The sequence below is a fragment of the Nothobranchius furzeri genome, chromosome 19 (assembly GCF_043380555.1).
Source record: "Nothobranchius furzeri strain GRZ-AD chromosome 19, NfurGRZ-RIMD1, whole genome shotgun sequence".
Classification (NCBI taxonomy): domain Eukaryota; kingdom Metazoa; phylum Chordata; class Actinopteri; order Cyprinodontiformes; family Nothobranchiidae; genus Nothobranchius; species Nothobranchius furzeri.
In genome coordinates, this window is record NC_091759.1 from 15562653 (window position 1) to 15586805 (window position 24153).

At 41.9% G+C, this 24153-nt stretch overlaps 1 protein-coding gene across 4 annotated transcripts in view; it reads left to right on the forward strand.

Moving 5' to 3' along the window:
- The window catches only part of ptprua (protein tyrosine phosphatase receptor type Ua), a 323447-nt gene that overhangs the window by 62349 nt on the left and 236945 nt on the right, over window positions 1-24153 (forward strand). For all 4 annotated transcript variants that reach the window (XM_015973274.3, XM_015973276.3, XM_015973277.3 and 1 more), the window contains exon 2: window positions 15604-15732. In XM_015973274.3, the coding sequence (XP_015828760.1) occupies window positions 15604-15732 (129 nt within the window). The remainder of the gene's footprint in view (window positions 1-15603; window positions 15733-24153) is intronic.

The following is a 24153-nucleotide window of genomic DNA, read 5'->3' on the forward strand; positions in this document are numbered from 1 at the left end:
AGGGGGTTGAGTTCATGAGTTTATGAGCTGGTAGAGCAGTTTAGAAAACGAGACATGTTACTGGTGGTACAACATGCTCGTCTGAAACCAATAAAAATAATAAACTCATTAGTGTTGACTGCTTGTTTTTGAGTAAATCATCAGCATAAGGTACTGGATAATCTTGAAACCTCATTCTGAAAGTGTTTGAAAAGTGTTTGAGTTTAATTTTGGAAAAAGACTTAAGAACTCTAGAAATGTGTTTAAGTGCATCACAGCCCACATTTGATTCTATTAACGTGGAATAGCGCTGAGCCATTAATTCACACACATTTAGCTAGCACGATAAGGATTTGGTTCTTAATGTGCATAAATTGCTCAGTAATGCATAAAAGAGGGTTATCACTTGTTTTGACCCGTTCACAACAGAGTAAATCAGGATTAAATGTTCTTGGAAACGGGATGCTGGATGAGGGCTGTGTGTGTCTTTAAGTGTGTGTACCATCCCAACTCTCTCATAAACACATGCAATGAATCAATTTTGTGACTTTGTGCTCCAATATTTATTTTGACCTGCAGTGCAACCAGGGAGCAGCAGAACAGGGGGTGTGAAGACAAGTAAGACTTATTTTTCCCCAAAGGCTAGTAAATAATCTATTAGCTTCTTAAGGACATTGAAAGATCTCTAAGTGCTATTGTATCTGAAGTTAGTGGCCTTGGCAGGCCCGGGCCACTGGGGTTTTTCCTGTTGCAGTTAGAAACTCGAACTCTTGTGCACCAGTAATGAAACAATTTCACACAACAGAATATGCCCTGCAGTGCCAATCTCACTGTCAGCTCCTAGCCCGGGCAGAAAAAGCGCTGCATGCAGTTAGAGGGAAATTAGATATTTTTCTCCCCATTTCCTGCTTTGTGTTCACAGGGACATCTGCACGGCATTGAGTCAGAATCCACCAGGAAAGTTAGACAAAGCTAAGTTTAGAAGGGTACAGCTGGAGAGTGGTAAAGGCATGAAGAACACCCAGAACAATGTTGTATAACAAGATTTAACCCTTCCACTGTCCTATTGGGTGACCCCGCCAGGAAAGTTGACCACTGAGCAGGGTTGATGTTTATCCCTTGAGGTTCACGTGGCAGGGGTGAGGAGTGTGCACCACCTCACCCCTGCCACGTGGACCTCAAATGATTAACCATCAACCCTGCTCAGTGGTCAACTTTCCTGGCGGGGTCACCCAATAGGACAGTGGGAGGATTAATTAGGCAACAAAAACAAAATCAACCAGAAAAGATCACACAGGGAGGTCAACGATGGATTGTTCACATTTTTAATAAAAGTTTCAAGGTTACGAGTGTCTATCTTTGTTATTTGTTGATAACACCTGTAATGGAAGCAACCAGTTTAAAGGTGTCAATAACTAAAAAACATTTTAAACTATTATTTCTGAGTTTCTCATGCAAACTGAACATGAAAATAGTCTCCTACACCTATCTTCTTCATCAGCTTCTGATAGAAAACAGACTGTGAAACTCTAAGATGAGAAAAGCCTGACAGATCTATGTCACACTGTCACTTAACATCCATGAACTTATCCATCTTGACTCACGACGGGAAAGGCTGTCGTTGGTTTTGCGTTTAGGAAAGAGCAGAGAACATCTCGGCTAGTAGAAGCTAACTGTTAGCATTAGCAACCTCACCAAACAGCATAACTCCTCCAGGTTTGTGTCACTTGTGGAGATAAAACATCAACGATGCAACACAAACAGAGTCAGAGGTAGAATTGTGGTGCTGTTAGCCAATCAGAGGTGAGTTGTCCAAATATCAGGAAATAAGTATCCAAATCCGGTCATGTGAAGCTATTTTCTCTTCCAACTAACTTGTATTAAATTTATGAAAGGATACATTCAGATTTTAATTCTGATTTATTTCTAACCCTACTTGGGATTTGGGTAACACTTTACAATAAGGGTCCCTTTACTGTCGTTGGTGCTTTATTAAGCATTAATAAACCATTAAATAAAGTGTTAACTGCTATTATGCATTACATAGCATTACTAAACATATTAATTAATGCATCATTAAGCAGTTAACCAATGTCTATTACTGAACCTAAGGGTCCAAAATTAATTCAGTAATGATTAATTATGGTTAAGTAATGCTTAGGCATCTATTAAGCATTTAGAATGTGTTTATAAATGGATAAATGTTTACACTTTACAATAAGGGTCCACAATTCATTTGGTAATGTTTACAGTTAGGTAGTTCTTAAGTAATGCTTATGGGCCTATTAGGGATTTAGAAAGTGTTTCCTAAGGGGATCATTGTTTTTACTTTACCTAAGGTCAGGTAAGGGCTTCCTGATGACACAGTACAGTAATTAATGACAGTAATTAATTGTTTATGCCCATCCAGTAACAGCCAAAGTACAGGGTAGGACAAGTGGATCCATTAATTAGCTGTTTCTTATTGCATATTTGCTGCAAATACACAACCATAATAAAGTATTACTTGAACAATTATTAAAGGTTAATTAACACATTAACTAACATGGTAATTAATACACCTGATGCAAAGTAATTAAATATTGCAAGTGTTATTAAAAGTGTAGTACAGCATTAGCTAAGGTTCAGTAATAGACAGTAGTTAACTGCTTAATAATGCATTAAAACATATGTTTAGTAATGCTATGTAATGCATAAAAGCAGTTGTTAACACTTTATTTAATGGTTTATTATTGTTTAACAATGCATGAAGCAATGTTAAGTTACTATTTACTATTGTAAAGTGTTAGCGGAGTTTGTAAAAAATAAGATTTAGATTCCAAATCTTAACAGAAAATTGAAATAATTAAAATTTTTTTAAATGTAATAACTTTTATATTTTCACCCTAAAAAGGTTCTACTTTTTAGTAATTTTGTGCTACACATTCATCACAAATTGCCTTGAAATACCTCTTTTGAGGCTATTTCACCTACCTCTTCATCTTGCTCCTGATAAGTTTGGTCTTTGCTCAGTATTAGAAATGCACAGTTGCAAAAGTATTATTAAAACTTTGTGATGATGATAGTGGATGCAGTAAAGTCACATTGTGCTCATTCCTGTCCAATCTGTCATCACGGTGTCTCTGACACTTTCTGTGATTTGGCTGCTATCGTCTGAACCAGGCGTGGATACAGAGGGAAGTTAAAGGCCATCGGATCGGCATGCAAACAAAACAGTCTGTGATTTATTCAGGTTCAAACAGTTATATTTGTAATATTGCTTTAACTGATGTTCCACAAGCTTAAAATCCCGAAATGCTAAAATATGTCTTTAAGCCTGGTAGAAGATAAATAGACCAAATAAACAATCAGAGGCAGGCCTAAACAAAGCTGACTAATTACACCAATCAATGAAATACTGTGTTGCTGCTATTCACGTAATACTACAGTACATTTACATTTTTTAAACGACAGAAGGCTTCAGATAATTCTGTTGTGAGGCATCTTGAGGAGTTTCTGACCATCACAATGACAGTGGAGCAACTGTCTGAGCAGGCAGCTTGTTTTTGTGCGGTTTGCATCAGCTGGTAAAAGGGATCGAACCTTGTTGATAGGATGCCAGGAGAAGATTTGAGAAAAAGACAAGGAAAACGACCAACTAGCCTGGAAAGCCATCCTATATGTGTGAGCATATGGTCTGGTCACGAGCCATTAAAAGCCACCTAGTCGTGGGGTTGTCTGTCAACCACGACATATTCATCACTACAGAAATCAGTCAACATTGCAGGTCGTCACACACCATCGAAGAAGAAAAAGAAGCAAATATATGTCTTTTTGAAAAATAAATTGATTTTCCTATTTTCTGTTCATTTTCAGTTTCCCTTTTCTTACATTTTTATCACATTTTTTCTAATTTTAACCATATTTTCTAATATTCTAATTGTTCAGAAATCTTTTGTTCTTGTAGAGCGGTTCGTGATTTTCATCTTGAGAGACGCTATATAAAAGATTGTTTTCTTTCTTTCTCCATTTGTTCACGTCTCAAAAGAAAAGCCCAAGTCTAAATCATCCGAAGTTGATGCCAAAGCCGTTTCAAACGACGCCGTTCTTGAGCTGACACCGTCTTTGTAGCTTTTTCTTCATCTGAACTTTGGTGCTACGTTCGCCCAATAATTGTAAAGCGCTGTGATTGTCGCGACACATAAGTGTTCGGGACCTGCTGAGGCGCCTATGGAGCGCAGCTAGACCAACCTGCAGAGTGCAGTGCTGCTACTACGGCTGGTCTAGACTTCTAGGCTAGATAAAGACAGCTGTTCTGTTTTGTTTGACCTGAGATACTTAAACTGTTACTTTTTCTGTGTAAAGGTGAATCTGCAAAGTTTTAATCAGTCACTATAAAACTCTGCAGTGAATCCTTATTACAGCGTATACAGGGATGGACTGGGAGAAGAGGGGAGTCACTAATTACCTTAGTGGGCCAGTTCAGCGGCCAGGCCACCGGTAATGCCCTGATGCCCCCCCCCACCCCCCACCCCCCCGATGCCCATGCTGACACTGATTTAGTGCATATGTGTAATTTATGACTATTACGGCCCTCTACTTACTCAGATGCATTAAACTTTAAGATGTAACAATTAGTGTTGTTTTCATAACAGTTTTCAAAGCATTTGTTTCAGAAACAAGAACTTGTGCTTCATACGTTTTCTTAAATATTAGGCAGAGCTCTCTGTTCCTCTCAGCTCCTTTCTTGTTCTCTCGTAGAACCGTCCTCCAGTTTCCATCTGTGAGTCAGATACTGTCTACTTTTAGGACTAGCCTTCAGACTTTCTTATTTGATACCAGTTATCCCTAGAATTAGCTAGAATTGTCCCGGCTCGTCCCTTTAGCTATGCTGCTATAGGCTTAGGCTGCTAAAGGACCACGTTTCATGACTCAGTTGGTTTTATAACTCTGGAAATTGCAAGTTATGACTAAACAGCATTTTTTTTAATCTAGTGAATGTAATCTTTTTACAACTGACTTGAGGTTAGTGAGAGAAATGAGCTTAAACCTAGACTTGTTGCCTTTTAAATGATTTCTTGTGAGCTGGTGCCTATATAAATCCACTAAATAGAACTGAAGATGTAGTGAGAGTTAAATTCCCCTCCTTGCTGAGCACTGATTAGCTGTTGGGCTGTGTCGCCCTTCTCCTGCCTCTACTTTCTCTCTTTACACCCCCCCCCCCCCCCTCCGTAAGTAAACCTGTCAGGTCTGATGCATTGCCTGCTAACACACTAATGCAAATCACGCAACGGCAGAGCTTTATCTCAGACCAAACAAGAGAAGCGGCAGGGCATCCAGAAGCCCCAGCCAACACAGAGCTGCTGTATCCGAGGGTTGAGGGTGGGATTAAAGGAGTGCCAGCAGAGCGCCGCTGCTTGTTACACAATATTAGGTGGTTTGCCTCAGGAAACTGCTTTAATGAAACAGGAAATGAGCTTAACAGTAACAGTACTGGGGGATATTTTGGGTCAAGTTGAAATGGTCAGATAACGGCGTTTATTTATTTATTTTTTTGGAGTAAATCATTAGAAAAATAGCAGCTTCTTTGAAGGATTCAAGTTTTAGCAGAATTTCAATCCCTGGAGTTGAATGGTTTAAAAATGTACAAAAAAAGTTGGGTTTTTTATTGTAACATAATCTGTACTAAAATAAAACAAGGCAGAGATAATCTAACATTGCAGATTCCCTTTGACGGTAAGACTGTGAGCCTATGGATGAGGTGTAAATGTGCAGGGAGAACCCAAACAGGAGCATTGCTAAATCATCCATCGTTTGTAATTTGCTCCTCAAAGATTTGCTGGAAAGGAAGCTGGTGCTGAATAAAGTATTTATTGTTTTCCCTTAATAAATTACAAGTGAGAGGTTGTCCTTGAGAATGGCATCTAGCTGCTGTAACATTTTCTTTTTTTTGGCAGTAATCGGCTGTCGCTCGGCCCGGCTGTGTGTAATCACTGCTTTTCTTATAGGAATATCCATAAACCAGAGTCCTTGTTATGTATGAATAATTCAGAGCCCACTGAGAACCGCGCTGCAACAGCTTGATTAATCACAATCCAGGCCTCTCCGATCACTTCCTGATCTTTTGTTTTGTAGAGATTTGGAAGAAGAAGAAGAGAAAAAACTTGTTTTCTATGATTCCTCTTGTTATACACGCTCTGCACTGTTTGTCCTCATTATCCCCGCCCCCTTTGGCTCTACGCTTGCTCCTTGTGTTTGAGGACTCTTCACCCGGCCCACGTTTTCTGTCTCGCCCCTCTAATTTATTTCTCCCTCTTCAGGATAAATGCTGTGTAAGAGGCTTGTGTTTTCCACCCGCTCCATCACGGCGTATTTATGATGTGCCTGCTGTGTGGGCTATTAGTCAGGGTCGGGATGCTTGCTGTAGAAGTGAGCTAAGTTGGAAAGTTGCAGATGGGCTACACCGTGGTCACTTTGGGCCAGTCTTCACGTTCTCCCATTAATCTCCCTCCAGGGCTCTTCTGGCAGTCTCACAGCAGAGTTATGCTCTTCCTATTACTTCCAAGCAATGAACCCCCTTTACTAATACTGCTCAGCTCGCTTCCTGTATGAATCCTATGAAGGATGGAGTATTATGTAAGGGGGTATGACTTTGTGATTACCATATAATCTGAATGAAAAAAGCCCTGTGACAAGTTAAAGCCAAGGTATGAGGTGTATTTTACTCCTCAGTGCTGTAGAATGCCAGAAGCGTTTTAAAAATACCTCAGTGAGGCGATGACTTCATAACCGTGTAATCAGACACTTTGGTCTCTTCCTCCCATATTGTGCTGCTGCTCCCCTCTGCAGAATTAAACATGCGATAATCTGCTGCTCAACAAATGCATCAATTTCATCTAATCAAGAAGGTTTTGAAAAGAACACTGTAGGTGATTTTTCTACATGCAGGAACAAACTCATCAAAACTTGGAAGTCTGAAGCAGTGTTTAGTCTTTGCAGCCTCTTGCAGAATTTCTAAATGTGTTTTGCTTCGTCAATCCCCACCGACTTCACAGTGGGAGGAATTCTTTGATCAGTAGTCACGTATGAAACTAGTAAAAAAGGAAAAGTACCGTGAGATCCGAGACAACACTGCCTCTGACTGTAAAAGACGTATCTACAAAATGAACAGGACCATTTTCCAGGCATCACACAGCTGTTCTCCCCGTCTCCCGGATGGATAAAGTATTGATGTTCTTTTACGAAATAAAACCTTTTTATGTTATTAATGTCCGTGGACACCTTTTGGCACTGATCAGTGATTTTACCCACTTCAGAAGTAGTCTCGATATGCGCATTTCTAAAAGGGATGATTTTGAATGAAGACCCAATGAAGCCCTCGTATCTCCCGGCCACTTTTCCCTCTTCCAGAGATTTCCTGGAACTCCTGAAGGGGAACCACACCTTATATTGGCAGAAGTATTGGGACATCTGCTTTTATATACACGTTAACTTTTAAAGTGGCAGTGTGTAGCTTCTTGACACTAAGGGGCAGTGCATACATTTCATGGTAGTTTTACACCTTATCGTCATGACTGTCACTATGTTAACCATTTAGAACCCAACCTCTTTTGAATTAGAAAAAACATTTGGAATTAAATAAAGAAGTAGAATCATTTTCAATACATGTATGGATAGAATGTCACTCTGGGTTTTCAAACTTGAATATTTGGATCGGGTGGCAGACCAAGGCGGGAGTCTTGGCGGTCCGATCCCCGGACAAGGAAACTGGTTTTTGGGACATGGAACATCACCTCGCTGGCGGGGAAGGAGCAGGAGCTTGTGGCAGAGGTTGAGCGGTACCGGCTAGATATAGTCGGACTCACCTCAACACATAGCATTGGCTCTGGAACCCAAGTCCTTGAGAGGGGTTGGACGCTCTCCTTTGCTGGAGTTACTCCGGGCGTGGGAGGAGTTTGGTGAGGCCATGGAGAAGGACTATCGATCGGCTCCAAAGAGGTTCTGGCAAACTGTCCGGCGCCTCAGGAGAGGGAGGCAGCAACTCGCTCACACTGTTTACAGTGGGGATGGGGAGCTGCTGACGTCAACTGGGGCTATAGTCGGACGGTGGAAGGAATACTTTGAGGAGCTCCTCAATCCCACTTATGCGCATTCCGAGGAGGAACCAGAGCCAGGAGACCTGGGGATGGACTGTCCAATCTCGGGGGCAGACGTTGCTGAGGTAGTCAAACAACTACACAGCGGCAGAGCACCGGGGGCAGATGAGGTTCGTCCTGGGCATCTCAAGGCTATGGATGTTGTAGGGCTGTCGTGGTTGACACGTCTCTGCAACATTACGTGGTCATTGGGGGCAGTTCCTGTGGAGTGGAAGACCGGGGTGGTGGTCCCCATCTTTAAGAAGGGTGACCTGAGGGTGTGTTCCAACTATAGGGGGATCACACTCCTCAGCCTCCCTGGAAAGGTCTACTCCAAGGTACTGGAGAGGAGGGTCCGATCGATAGTTGAATCTCAGATTGAGGAGGAGCAATGTGGTTTTTGTCCTGGCCGTGGAACTGTGGACCAGCTCTATACCCTTGCAAGGGTGATGGAGGGGGCATGGGAGTTTGCCCAACCAATCCACATGTGTTTTGTGGATTTGGAGAAGGCTTATGACCGTGTCCCCAGGGGCACCCTGTGGGGGACGCTCCAGGAGTACGGGGTGGGTGGCTTTCTGTTAAGAGCCATTCAGTCCCTTTACCAGAGGAGTGTGAGTTTGGTCCGCATAGCCGGTAGTAAGTCGGACCTGTTCCCGGTGAGGGTTGGACTCCGCCAGGGCTGCCCTTTGTCACCGGTTCTGTTCATTACCTTTATGGACAGAATTTCTAGGCGCAGCCGTGGTGTGGAGTGTGTCGAGTTTGGTGGCAGGAGAATCTCGTCTCTGCTTTTTGCGGATGATGTGGTCCTCCTAGCTTCATCCAGCTCTGACCTTCAGCTCTTGCTGGGTAGGTTCGTGGCCGAGTGTGAAGCGGCTGGGATGAGGATCAGCACCTCCAAATCTGAGACCATGGTTCTCGACCGGAAAAGGGTGGCTTGCCAAGTCCGGGTCGGGAGAGAGGTCCTACCTCAAGTGGAGGAGTTTAAGTATCTCGGGGTCTTGTTCACGAGTGAGGGTAGGAGGGATCGGGAGATCGACAGGCGGATTGGTTCAGCATCTGCAGTGATGCCGACGCTGAGCCGATCTGTCGTGGTGAAGAGGGAGCTGAGCCAGAAAGCCAGGCCCTCGATTTACCGGTCGATCTACGTCCCAATCCTCACCTATGGTCATGAGCTTTGGGTAATGACCGAAAGAACGAGATCGCGGATACAAGCGGCCGAAATGAGTTTCCTCCGTAGGGTGGCCGGGCTCAGCCTTAGAGATAGGGTGAGGAGCTTGGACATTCGGCAGGGACTCGGAGTAGAACCGCTGCTCCTCTGGATCGAAAGGAGTCAGTTGAGGTGGTTTTGGGCATCTGGTCAGGATGCCTCCTGGACGCCTCCCCGGGGAGGTGTTTCGGGCATGTCCTGCCGGCAGGAGGCCCCCGGGTCGACCCAGGACACGTTGGAGAGGTTACATCTCCAATCTGGTCCGGGAACGCCTTGGGGTCCTGCCGGAGGAGCTGGTGGAGAAGGCCGGGATGAGGACGGTCTGGAGCTCCCTAGTTGGGATGCTGCCCCTGCGACCCGGACCCGGATAAGCGGAGGAAGACGACGAATATTTGACTCAAGAAACAATTTTGCAGATGTTTGAAATCGGTTGTGACCCCAGTGTCACCACAGGTCCTTAAGGGTTAAAAAACATTCCGGTAAATGTTGTTACCAGTGGAGCTGAAAGCAGACGACCTCAGCGTGACTCTTCAGACTTTGATGCTCCTTCAGTTAATTCCATTGAGAGACTGCAATGCCGATTGTAGTTTTCCGGTGCCGTAGTTTCTGGATCTGCTCGGGATCCTGCGCCTGCCGATGACTAAATCATACTACAGCAATACCACTCGGCCAAAATATATTGCATCATTTTTTTCAACTCTGTTCTTTCACAAAGGTTTTGGAAGTAGTTTAGCAGTTTTGTTATATCATTGACAGTTGCAGGACCCTGAGCAGGCCAGAAGGAAACATGCCGTCTAATATGGCATCCCCCAAAGACGCTAGACCCATGCCCTACGTACTTTAGACTTTTTGGTGATATGGTACAAAGCTGCCAATATTTTTGAACAACTGGACATCATTTCATTCATTTTCAACAACATTTTTGATGGATATCTCCAGAGATAATGGTAAAAATACTACTATCATTCCTTAAAGAGCAAGTCACCCCCCAAATAAACTTTTTTTTGCTGATAAACTAAATAATCGAGGGTCTAATCGTGCTGCAGACATGTGTCATCAATAATTTGGCACTTCAGTGCATCTTAGTTAAAATTTAAATATTCTGCCTAAAACTGGCAGTGTTGTGCCGTTGTCCGGTAAAAACTCTGCACTGTATTTTAATTTAAATCTGCCACTGCTATTGGCTAAGAGGTATGCTATGATGTAAACTGGTACATTATGATGTCACAATGCTGTCGTGAGCCTGTGTGTGTGTATTTGTTAGCAACTCCGCCCTCTCGGTCTGCCAGGCAACAGCATGTGTTGCATTTTTCAAACATGAAGTGGGAGTGGAGTTAGACTCTGGTAGGGGGTGACTTGCTCTTTAAGATTTAAAATAGAATCAGTCCATGCTTTAGGCATATGCATATGAGAGTTTCTGACCGTTCTTCCATGGGCATATTTTTTATGTTGAACAAGAAGATCTAGCTCACATCCTTCACGCTAAAGATTAACCTTAAAGGTTAAGGTCAGGCAAGTCAAGTTCCTCCTCACTTAAATCACTCAAATACATCTTCATTGCTACACCTGAATGCGTTGGTTTGGAGGGATGTCCAAACACTTTTGGCTCTACAGAGCAGGTCAGTAATCTGACTGCGCGGACATACGACGCAACAATGACGTGTTTCAGTTATTCACTTTTGCACCTATTTTAGCGATGGGTCTACAAGTACAAGTATGTCCATGTGCAGTCCTGTAATTACGAGAAAGGTGGCCCACAGTATGTAAATGTTCAAAATTTCTCAAATCAAAACATGACTATGCAATCAATGACCCAGTTAATAAAAGCTATCCATAACCTTTGACCTAATCTAGATATTAGATTTAGAAATGTTTATAATATTTTGTGTTGTAACAGTTGGTAGTTAGAAGCAGGGTGTAAAACCAGAACAATAAATGTTTTTTTTCTCTGTGAGACGAAAACGCCAGAATGTCCTAAAACTGAGGGAAGACGAGCCAAACATAGATAACACCTTCTAGACTTTGCAACATTCAAGAAACTAAGGTCTTGTTTACCAAATTTCCTCCCCAACCTTAAAAAAATTTGTTTGATTTGTTTTGTTTGAACACTTTTATTTCTTTCTTTGCTTTCCCCACGAGGAACTTGCCAAGTCAGACACTGGTTCACTGAAACAATCGCAGACAGCTGTGTCCGTGTCTCCAGGTGTTAGCGCTCTACAAGGTAGAGCGTTACTCTGGGGCTGTGCTCAAAACGACGGCACTCCTGCCTCTCATCAGCCACTGGAATTCTCAAAGCTCCAAATTACTGCATTAAAAGTCCTGAGAAGTCCTGGTCCCAGGTATGACTCCCTGTTGCTGTAATAAACACAAATAATTTATCAGCCTATGCCGTGTGAGTTGGTGTGGCCCTGAAAGGTTCATTACAATTTTATTCAGTTTTAGGAAAACATCCATACAAGAAACATGCACACACATTCATTTTACACACCTATTTGTTGATGTGCACACGCCCCACACACACACATCAGAATCCACGTGGCTTTTCTAATTACATGGACTCGCGCTCCCGCTGCCAGGGAAGCTCGTTTGGGCAGCGAGAGGAACTTGCGCGCTAAAAGCAAAGGAGGCTTGGAAGGATGAGTCTTAATGAGGGGAAATCAGTGGAACGTGTCTGATGGGAACATTGCTTCATGGAAGCTGGAGGCTTCTTGATGAAAAGCAGGCCTTCACCGTAGGCCACGCTCAACCACTTGGTCCTCCTGCTTTCAAATAAGCAGGAAAAGTGTGACAACAGCAAGCAACGTCACACAGGAGGCAATTAAAACCCTGATCTGCTTACACATCCGGAAACACTTGCTTGACTGCAGGCAGAAGGGAAGACTAGGGAGGTGGTGGTGTTGGGGGGGGGGGGGGGGGGGGGGGGGGTTGCTAGGTGGAAGAATGGCGAAGGTGGTGATGGAAAACAAGTCTGAAAACACATTTGCAGTAGTCTCTAGTATAAATAAATGTCTTGAAGCTTTGGGGGAAAAAGCTCTGATGCTCCTGTTTCAGGAGCCAGAAGTTAGCCAGAGGAGAGGTGAGCAGAAGACGATGTGGAGTCTTACTCCCTGCTATTCGGACATCTCGCCTCTGATTGGCTAACAGCAACACAACTCAGGCACTGACAGGTTTCTCTGCAACGTTGATGTTTTATCTCCACAAATAACACACGCCCAAAGGATTTCTGCCATTTTGTGGAGTTGCTAATGCTAACAATTAGCTTCTACTAGCAGAGACATGCTCTTCTCTCTCCTGGATGCTAAATCAACAACAGCCTTCCTCATCACAAGTCAAGATGAGTGAGTCCAGACTCTTCTAATCTGCGAGTGTACTCATCTATTTCCTATCGGCGTGTAATGCAGGAAATAGGGGTAGAAGACCATTTTCACATTCAACCTGCATGTTAATCTTAGAGTGACTTATCACATTTAACACAGTACAAGTGTTGCTGACTAGCTCTACAACAATCTGCAGGTGAGAAGAGTCTTGGGACTAACTCAACGTGTCCAGTCAGACAGCAACCTTTGATTCTTGTACTTCAGGCCGGGGTGTGACTGAACAATAACCAGCTCAATGATCTGATAACAAAACTGTGTCTGAATGTCTTATAAGGGAACCGCTCCTTTCTCCCCAGAGCTGCTCACTGGGCAGATGGAGCTCTACAAATTGCTCTTTAATTTTACAACAAGACTCAACAGGGGTCTAAGAAGGGACTGGTCACATTAAATGTGTTTCTCACTGGGGGGGGGGGGGGGGTTTGGGGGCTTTGCCAGCAACATTCACAATAAGCTTGGGTTTTGTTTCTGTAGCTCCCACCAAACACTTTAAAGCCTGATATACCTACTAATTTATTTTTTCAACCTTTATTTTACCAAGTAAAATGTTTGAGAGCATTTACAAACATGACCTGGCCAAGAGGTCTTGGAAGGAAGTGCAAAAAACCCCTAAAATTAATACTACTACTACTAATAATAATATTTAAAAACTTATAAAAATAACAAAAAATACAACAAAAAAATTTAACAGAGAAGCACATAACAGATGAGACATAATAGGTTATCAACAGGCAATAGGACATTTTGAATCTGGGTCTGAAAAATAAAACATACACATGAGAGCAGGAGAATCATTACATCATATTCATGTGGAAACAGAGGCAGAAACCCGGGTATCTGAAACAGTAGCCAAGCCTCGCCTCTGTCAGTGTACCCCAGGGCAGCTGTGGCTACATCGTAGCTCATCACCATCAGTGAGTGAATGTGTGTGTGAATGGATGAATGATACACTGTAGTGTAAAGCGCTTTGGAGTCCTTACTCTGAGAGGCGCTATACAAGTGCGGATCATTTATTATTAGAAATATGTAAAGGTAAACTTGTCGTGGTCAGACCTAGTAACGATCAGCCGGATCCAACAACAGCCAAACCCGGAGAAAGATTTACTTGTTAAAGTGATCGGGACCAGCTGGAGTCGGTTCCGGGTGGCGTGGCCTTCCTAAAACAGCAGCGGTGCTCAGCAGTGAGGAATGCTGATGAAGGTGAGTGCTCAGGTTCAGGACGGAGCTCAGGCCATAGACGGGTTCCGTGGTCAGACGGACTGAGGTCGGGCAACAGGCAGACAGGCTCGGTGGTCGGTCGGGCGGGCGGGCGCTCGAAGGACTGTGACAGGGCAGCAGACGATCTCACACTGAGCAGCAGGAGCCAGGTGCTTAAATAGGGAGCAGCGCAGGTGGAATTAATCAGCTAGATGTCTGCTGCTGCAGGGAGACAGGAAAACACGGAGGTCAGGGCATGATCATGACAGCACTAGTACCAAAGCTTTGGGTGGTGGTGGCTTGGAGGCCAGCTGCCCTCAGAAGTTCAGTGTAAGTTGTGAATGTTGACAAATGGTGAACAGAAGTGTCCACAAAGTTTAGGCAGTTATGTAAATGTGACTATCTGGAGTCTCTGTTTAGTTTGGGGACAGAAACGAGACGATTGGAGGAGAGTTTAGCAGCAGTTGGGAATAAAATAGACGTGCTTTCATTATCGAAGCTGCAGGGTCATTTTACCGGGACTCACCGACATGCACGTCTCCACTTCACCGGGCCAGCCGAATCACAGCTACTCAGAAAGGCCTGGCAGAGTCGCTGAGTGGAACCTTTGGTTATCTTAAGCTGATTGGTTGTAATTCAGCAGGAAATGACATCAACAGACATTGGACATTAGTAAAATGCAAGCTATTAAGCACCGCTCGCATTGCTTTGAAATCACCATCACTAAACTCCTAACACCGAAAAGCTAAGTGGAAGTCCCTCCACAACGATGTCATTCACGGTGCTTTGCTGGGTCACAGAGCACAAAAAACCTGCTCTTGTCCCGGCCACCGAACGCCACGTTTTACATCACAAAGAAGCTCTCCGTGCTCCGAATGGATTCTATTGCCGTACTTTGATGGAATAAAACTTTTTGGCGCTGATCAGTGACACCACTCACCGCCACAGCAGCTGCTACATGCTGACATCTGTGCAAAGTCCAAAAAGGGCTGAACTTGTATGGAGACACAACAGCTGAGAAGAGCGGGCCATCATGTCACCCGGTCAGTTCCCCTCTCCCAGAAAATATCCTGAACTTCCGACAAACACACCTAATGAATCAATTTGTGACCAACAATAAGAAAAGTAATCATCATTACAAGGTCTATGGTCACAACCTGGTCCTCCTATGTCCAGACTCTAACGTGTGCCTTCATCATTTAAACGATAAACAAGAACACACACGTTTGCCCCCTGTGACAGTTAAACTGGTTAGTTTAAAAGCTGCTGTGTCGTTTCTGCAATAATTCCCTAAAAGTGAATGCAACCATTAGCTGGCAGACAGGGTTGGGTCACCTTCACAGGCTGAGAGAGGATGCTGTTGTCCTCCATCAGCTGGAGAAGCCCCTTCGCTGCCCATTATTTCTGGCCATTAGAGTGACCCGTGGCTGCTGTGTCCTTTTGTCACCACAGGGCTAACTGCACCAAATGATGGTGGACTTTAACAGACGGGATGAGATAGGCCGTCAGTCCTGGCCACCTGGTGCCAAATATGAGCTGTAATTTAGTTTAAAGCTGCAACGACTCTCTGGGAGTTGATGTATTAAGATAATTACAGCAAGAATGTGGTGATGTAATGGAGCAATAATGGTCCTGTAATGTTTCTTCACTTGTTTTCTTGAGGCAACAACCAAAAAAAACAGACTGACTTTTAACAAGTTTTAGACTCATTCTGCTTTTCTTCTCTCTGCAGCGGGCTGCACCTTTGACGAGGACTCCGACTCTGGCTTATGTGAATACCGACAGGGTCAAGAGGATGACTTTGACTGGCAGCTGATCAGAACCTACAACTGGCCACATCCGACAACAGACCTCTTGCCAGGTAGGCTCCAGCGTGGATGACTGTTTACAGGGAGTCCCTGGGACTGGCTGTCCGGACACTTTCCAAAAATGTGTCAAATATAAATAACCAGAGACAAAAAAGGTGATAGACAATACTTACACAATATTTTTGTTACATTTGCCTTCTATAACACAATACTGAGACAGTTTCCAGAGAAACACAAAAATAAAGGAACGAAACTCAATAAATGTGGCAAACGGCTCTTGATACTCATTGGGAACCGTCTGGGACGTAATTTTGGGGGGGGACGGGTGGGACATGTCCCCCCCACTTTTTCAAAAGGCAGATTTGGTCCCCTGCACTTTTTTCCGTCCAAAAACAATGTTACGCTCCATTAAAAGGATTTGGTTGAGCACTAGGACCGAAACGGAAACCGGTTTCCTATTAGACCCGCCCAAAAGCTAATCTATTGGCTCTGCTGATACTTGCTAACGTATTATTGGCTGTTGCTGCTGTCACTCAAGTTGTAAACAGTCAGAACGTGCTCACGTTGTTTTGCTAGTTTGGAGCCGCTAGGGAACACCGGTACTGAGTCACATCGTCAACTAGACGCTGTGTACTATCAGAGCTCAGCTCAGCTTCCATTACATAACATTTGAATAAGTGTTCATTTGTGAGTCTTTGGTAGTTAGGCACAGCCAGGAGGCAGCATGTCAAGAAAACGAAAAGTGGATATAAGAGACTTCTTTCAAAGTCAAAACGTAAGTTGGACATGTGACACCCCTGCATTAAGCTCAGACTCACCTCCTCCTTCACACACATACTCAAAACTAACTTTTACAAACTCATCTCCTCCACATAACTGACTCCTCAGACACAATTTATTCGTATTATTATAATTATTATTTTTTTATTGTTACTATTATCATCATAATTATTATTACTAGTAGTAGTAGAAGTGTAACTTCAAAACTTTTATCATTTAACTTTATTGTAAACTTATCTATTGCAATGTATATTTTCACATTAAAAAGCTCTGAAAAATGAACAGTATCATCGTCAACAGATTTTTTAAGCTTAATGTCAAAGATGTACACTTTTCATTAGATTTATCTTATTTTTTCCATTTTTGTGTGTTGAAATACAACAACTGTTTAAACACTTTTAAGGGAAAAAACATATTTAATATGTTTTTATACACTCAAATGTTAGGGTGATGATCATGTGTAAAACATTAGTTCAGCATGTCCTCTAACACAGCAAATGAACAAACGGCCAGATCTCAGGAGGGACCGTTTATGTATAAATAAGTTTTATACTTTTGACTAGGCCTGGGAAAGTAACACATTTTGCTGGACGATATTTTGTCCAACAAATTGTTGATGATAAACGATATCATTGTCAACATTATCTAGACCAAAATAACCACTAATATAATGTTAATATATCATAATAATGCAAGTACACCCTTTAAAATGCAACAAATAAACCTTCATTTAACATTGAAATGTCCAGAACCAGAACTTCTAAATGAATAAAAATAACAAACAAAAATTAAATAAAAAAGGAATCTCACTCCCTGTTAGAAAATGTTGCACCAAAAACAATAAAAAATGACCCAAAACAATAAATACAATAGCCTGTCCATTGTCAACAGCCAAAACTGCACTTCAATAATGATAATAAATAAAAATAATAATAGAGTTGTACATTTTTTAACTTTGACATATATATATATATATATATATATATATATATATATATATATATATATATATATATATATATATATATATATATATATATATAGAGGATGGAAAAATTATTGAGATGGGCACATGACGTGTCAAGGGGTCTTTACATAACACCCCCCACCCCAAATCCGCACAAGCCTGCTGTGTCCCCCCCCACTTCTGAAATCAAAATTTCGTCCCTGGGAACCGTGACATATGATCCAGCCTCAGACTCAACCATGTGTAGCAAGATGTGCTCAGATATGTGCAACAGACACCTGCTGCTGCAGACTGGCTAACCTTGGGGCCAAAGTGAACTGTACTCACATGGACAGCTCTCCCGTGTGACAAGCAGCAGGTGGAAACCCACATCTGCTGTGAACACGCCGAGCACGCTCAAAACCTCCAGGATTTCTGCAGTTCAACATCCAGGACACACTCCACAGGAGACAGAATACCTTTGTATTTATTCTTTTGTTCTTCAAAGTATGTAACACTAAGGTGTGACAATCTGCGAAAAACATCCATTTTTAGACACGGTTGCTAATGGTTGCTAACTCACCATGGAACGGTAAGAAAAGACTTAAAAGATAACTGTTCAAACATTCAGACATGAAAAATAAAATGGATTAATATAAAGTGGTTCTAAACAGCAACAAACTTTTAATCACAGAAACGCAGACCGTGGCTCGAACATGGCCTCAAATTTTGATTCTTGGTAGTCAAGGCAGATTAGTCTTAGACGATGTGAGCTCTGTGGACAGACGTGTTTTTTATTTCGATTCCTAGTTTCGATTCCTGGAATGCCGACTGGAAGAGGAATCTGCGGAGATCTCCGTGAATCAAATTTAATTTAATTAATCCCAGAGGGAAATTTAATCAATTCTCCTCTGGGATTAATAAAGTATTTTTGAATTGAATTGAATTGAAAAATAAGCGTGATCTGCAATTTGTGATCAACTCTTTTCAGAGCTGATCACACCAGCTGTCTGTGTGCAGCACCGAGCCCACCCCCCCCCCCCCCCCCCCCCCCGGCGCGCAGCGGCCAAACGCGCCTGCCGGACTTTTACTCCGTAATGTAAACTTAAACTCCTGCAGCGTAGAGGAAACGTGTTAAATACGTCAACACGGTGGATTTAATAAAAGCTTTAAAGAACAAACTCTGGATGGTGTGAGGTGAGTTTGTCTCACTGCAGAAATAAAAACACACACGGAGCGTCAGCAGTCAGACGCAGCCAGCTACATTTAAGTTTCACTTCCTGTTGTGACTGAATGCTGCTGCAGCGTGGAGGTGTAGTTCTCAGTAATCCTGGACATGATCATCCTGAGAGTTTTAGCTGAAAACAGCTGGACGTTTCTGGATATGTTGGAGACATTTAGCCTCTCATCCCAGAGGCTGCTTCCAGACTTTGGTTGTGGTCAGAAACAAACACACTGGTTGTGCTGCAAGTCTTTTTCTTTTTTCCTCCAAAACATTTTTTGTCTAAATGAAGGTGATGTTGTTGTTCATAGAGTTAAAATTCATGTTGAAGTTAAGATTAAGTAGGACCTGTGGTTAGCTAGCTCATGTAAAACATGTCATGACTTGAAAGAATCTGAATCTGGAATCGATAGGAACCGAAATCAAAACAAGGAATTGGAATTGGAATCGGAATCGTTCAAAATCAAATGATGCCCAGCCCTAGTGAGGAAAGAGAGTGGAGAGTGTCTTGGTGATAGTGACTTTGCAACATGGCTGAACGCATTCTGTTAGCCAATCAGAAGTGAGGTGTGTACATATGGTTAATACCTGCTGTTTTCAGCCCACCTCTGCACCAGCAACCTTCTGGATCTCAGAAGCATCATAGCTTTTTGTTAAAAAGGACTCATAAGGCATTGACTTACACAAGAGAACACTGCAAATGTAAAGAAAAAATGAGTAAACGACGCCTTTAAGGTGGTCCAGAACTCTGCAGCGAGGCTCCTAACTGGAGCAAACAGAAGAGCTAACACCACTCCTATTCTGACGTATCTGCACTGGTTACCCGTTAACTTTAGAGTTAATTTTAGAATCCTGGCTAGAACTTTCAATGCTCTACATGGTCAAGCTCCTCCTTTTATTACTGAACTGTTAAAGCCTTATGGTCCAACCTGAGCCCTCAGATCCACACACCAGAACCTTCTAGAAGTTCCAAAGATTAGATATAAAAGTCGAGGTGATCGCTCCTTCCAGACTGTTGCACCCGGACTTTGGAATGATCTTCCTTTATCCTTATGCAGCGTTGAAAGTCTGGACACTTTTAAAAAACAGCTAAAGACTTAAAGCTGCTTTTTACCTAACACTTTTATTTTCTTATTTTTAACTCAAATTTGTAATCTTCTTTCATCTGTTTGTGAAATTTTATAATTGTATGACTTCATTTTTTCTGATGTTAATTTTTGTTTGAAGATTGTTATGATTTTATGACTTTGTGTTTTATTTTGTTTTGATCTATGTGAAGCACTTTGTGATTCTAATTCTGTAATATGTGCTGTATAAATATAATTTACTTACTAAAAGAACAAATGCATAGCGAGGAGATAAGTTTCACTTTTGCTTTTACTAATGGACACTAGGGGGTGCTAAATGCAAGCCAAACAACATGGTATCTCTAGGTTTGCCGCACATTATTAATGACAGTCTGAAATATCCTTTTTGTTAATGGCCAATGGTCACAGCATGATTAAACATTTATCTGGTGTTTGCTGCCAGGGATCTGCATCCATGGCTTTGATTACTTTACAAGACAAATAAACCATAAAGGTGTGGGAAGACTTTTACTGCCAGGTTAAGAAACACATTATAGGTAGTGCTGATTTTGTACAAATTCTAATTATTTTTCTGGACTGCTCATTTTGGAGAGTGCGGTGTTCAGACTGAATATAACGACATGCTTAATGAGAAAAATGAAACACTTCCAGTGAACTGATTTGAACTGCAATGAGCTGTGAACTGCCAGCAGGAGTTCAAATCTCTAATCTAATCTAATCCCAGGGTGAACCGAGGAAGGTAATACTTAGAATTACAGCAGTAATATTGTTCCTCCTGAAAGAGTAGATGTTTCTGATCTCTGATGCATGGGTACACCTTAAAGTTATTTTAGAGGCCTGGGCTCAATACAGTCTTAGATTCATCTGGAGGACAATTAATAGCATTTAGAAACTTTAAAATCCATATAAACTCAGCTAGAAGTTATTGAATTCTGCTTCTCCTCCTCCTAGCATCACAACGTACCTTACATAAATCCGAAAAAATGAGTTTAACATTAAATTTAGCTTCCTCGCTTACTTTTGATTTAATAAACAAGCAGGAAACTCAGAGACTTGAAAACAAGTGAAAAAACAGCGTTTATGTAGGAAACCTCATAGTGGCTGTTAAATGTGTGGCTTCTGATTTTTATCACCTTGTGTTCAGTGTCTGGCAATTAAAGTTCACTGAAATTTAAATGAACACATGCACAAGGATGTGTTGCTTATTTGGCCTGCTAGGATGGATGAGGATACATTTGTCTCAAGCAAACCACCTTCAGTGTGGTTTGTTGATTTGATCCCCAGCTGACTCCTCTGCTAGCGGCCTTTATTCTCTGAGAGCCACCAGTGCTGGAAAAAGGACCATTCTGGGCTGTTTGGGGAGGAAACAACGTTAGTCAGACATTACACAATAAGTTTACTAAACCAAAAAGGAAATGTGTTCATGTAAATTACACTCTTGATTCCAAAAGTAAAATAATAAGAGAACTGTTAACCTGTAAGAAGCTCAACATTAAAGTCATTTGTGTTCAGGCATGGTAGCGCAGAAGAAGTCAGAGTGGTGCTGTTCTGAAGAACGAATGCATGGAACCATCACGAGTCTGTGCCCTTCATCCAGGGTCCGGTTTCTCCATGGTTCCCTTTAATCAGTCCAGTCATCATAACTATTAACATTAGGGGGGTCAAAAATGCTGCACCGCATCATCTAAGGAAGTTCCAGCCAACGATGACCCATCCTATCCTTGATGTGAAAGGTCTGCCTCACCACCCAGCCCTAGTTAAAACCAGGTTTCCTTACAGAGGTCTGCCAAACAACCGCTTCACCCGAGCTCATCATCAGCCTGGTAACACGTTGTTTCCTGGCTCTTTTACTAATGAACTTTATCGTCTATCAACACGTGGCCTGCCATCTAATCTAACTTGAGCTTTCACATGTTTAAGAGAATCTTTTTCTTGAATAATATTTATGAGCAGACATCCTTTCAGAAATCCTCAAAGTGTGAAAGGTTGTGGTTTAGTTCACTGGCTTGGCTAAATCATTAGAGATTCAGAAGGAGCTGGCAGATGTCAGGATTACACGACTCATTCACAGCGATCCAGCGCTTGTTCCACTGTTGCAGGCACAGCTCCCTTGAGGCAGGCTTGGTAAGTTAACGAACTCCCTTGGACTGGTAGTGTCTAGCATGGGTCATTGCTGATTACATGTCCCGATGTTCTTTGGAGGCCTGCAGCGTCGCCAAGGCTGCTCTGCATCTCGTCACTGCTTTCAGGCAGGATGAGCGCATGCTTGGGTGACTGCTGCTTGATAAGAGATGAAAATTTCATATACATTAAAGCTGTGTGAGAGCCCATCAGCCGTTTGAGAGGCCACTTATGCATTAAGGACGAGCATTGTGATGGAATAGTACAGTCTTCCATGAGCACAGAGCACTAACCGGCTCTGAAGTTCAGAAATGATGTTCAAAGTTTGAAACATGGTATCTGCAAGTTTAAGGGAGCCACATTTAAGACTTTTTAAGACCTTTTTTAAGACCACTTTGACCAAATTGAAGCTATTTTTTAAATTAAATTTAAGCTAGAATTTACAGCTATTGCCTGGATTACCCACCCATTTACCATTGAACTTGCACTCCCCCATGGCGCAAGCTCCCAGTAGCTTAACCAGCTAATGTGCTCATCTAAAAATAGCCCCCTTTCACAACCAACTGAATGTATACGGTTCCGCTTACGCCAACATCGTACACAAAAAATGCTGAAGACTAACTAGAAATTCTTGTTCATTGGGTCTTTGGTAATTTAAGACCTTTGGAAACTGTATTTAAGGATTATTTGTAATTTTTAAGGATTTTTAAGGCCTTAAATTTAGAAAAGCAAATTTAAGACTTTTTAAGGACCCGCGGATACCCTGTTGAAAACACTTTAAAAACATGTTGAGTTTCAAAACATCTGGTTTTTTGTAGATTGTGTTTGAGCAAAAGAAATATTTTCATATCATTTTTCAACAAATTTCACTCTATTCAACTGTTCTTGTTTTACAGAGCTTACCGGTTTTATTATTTCTACAGTAAATGAATGAAGAAACTAACATCAGAAATCCAGTTTATGTCAATTAGTAACAAAGATAGTTACTGATATTTGATTAGTGCAACAAAGAAATGTATAAATCCAGATATGCACCAAATCAAACTGCAGCATCACTCCCATCAGTTAACAGTGATCATAATGATTTTATAGATTATTTTGCTTATGAGAAAAATTTCGACCTCAAGAAAAACTAAAATAAAAAATGTAATTTTGACTAATTTCATAATTCATTGCTAAGCTGATTGAGTCTATCTCAGCTCATGCCCCGTTAGCTTAATGAGGCCACATTCAGCTGAAAAGATGAAATGCAAAGGTGAAAAATGTTAGTGTTTTGATTTAAAAATCAAACAGAAAAGAGCAAAATCTTCAGGGAAAATCTGCCATTCATAAGAAAATGATATTCATAAAAATATGACTTCAAGCCCTGTAATTTGCGACAGCACGGAGCACATATTCGTGAGTCCCCAGTGAGCATTTTTTGACAGAAAAGGCATTTTGGCAAAAATCAGACAAAATTTACTATAAAAATGAAACATTTTTTTCAGGTATAAATTTCAAAATGGGAGAGAATCGTCTAGTTTTTGTTAGCATGCTTTCTTGCTGTTCGGTTGTGTATAGGGATTTTCCCATCCCGTATTTTTGCACCCGATTTCTGATACTCATAAGCAAAGCATTAAAATAAGATAAAAGGGAACACACATCCATGTTGTCCCTTAAGTTTCGCTTTCACTTGTTCAGGAAGTACATCGATTAAAAATGTGTTAACCTTATGAATGTATATAAAAGTAGAGGCATAGCTGATATTTCAAGTGGCTTACTCTCTCAATACGCAGCTGAATTGAGCAAAGCACATTCCCCTGATGGGGCAGGCGCATGGTGCCACGGCTGGCAGGCTAAAATTTCCCTGCACAACACCTGTAGCTACCAGCTTGGGTGCTGCAGGAGACTGAGAAACCCCAACGTTTTGCAGTCCATTGTTTGGTTGACACTGCGTTTTTGTCCGAGTTGCTGCTGTGAACTTTAGTCTTTTTCAGCATGTTGAATACCCAGTATGCACACATAACAAGGGTCTTTACTGTCTGGTTTAAAATACCTGCAGATATGACATGTTAGCTCTGCGTTAGCATGCTAGCTAAACGCTGCATGTTGTGGTGTCTATCCCCACCTGCCTTACATTGTATAACGTTATGGCGTTTTTTGTCTAATAAACAAAGAATACTGGCGAAGTGGAACTTGAAATGAAAACGAAGCCATTGTTATTCATGTTTGTTCTTTTCAAAGGTTAAATCCAATCTTTTCCACCCGATTCCAATCTTTTTAAAATCGCGTGCTCTGACCTGATTTTTGATCATGTGATCAGATCCCTAAGTGGGGA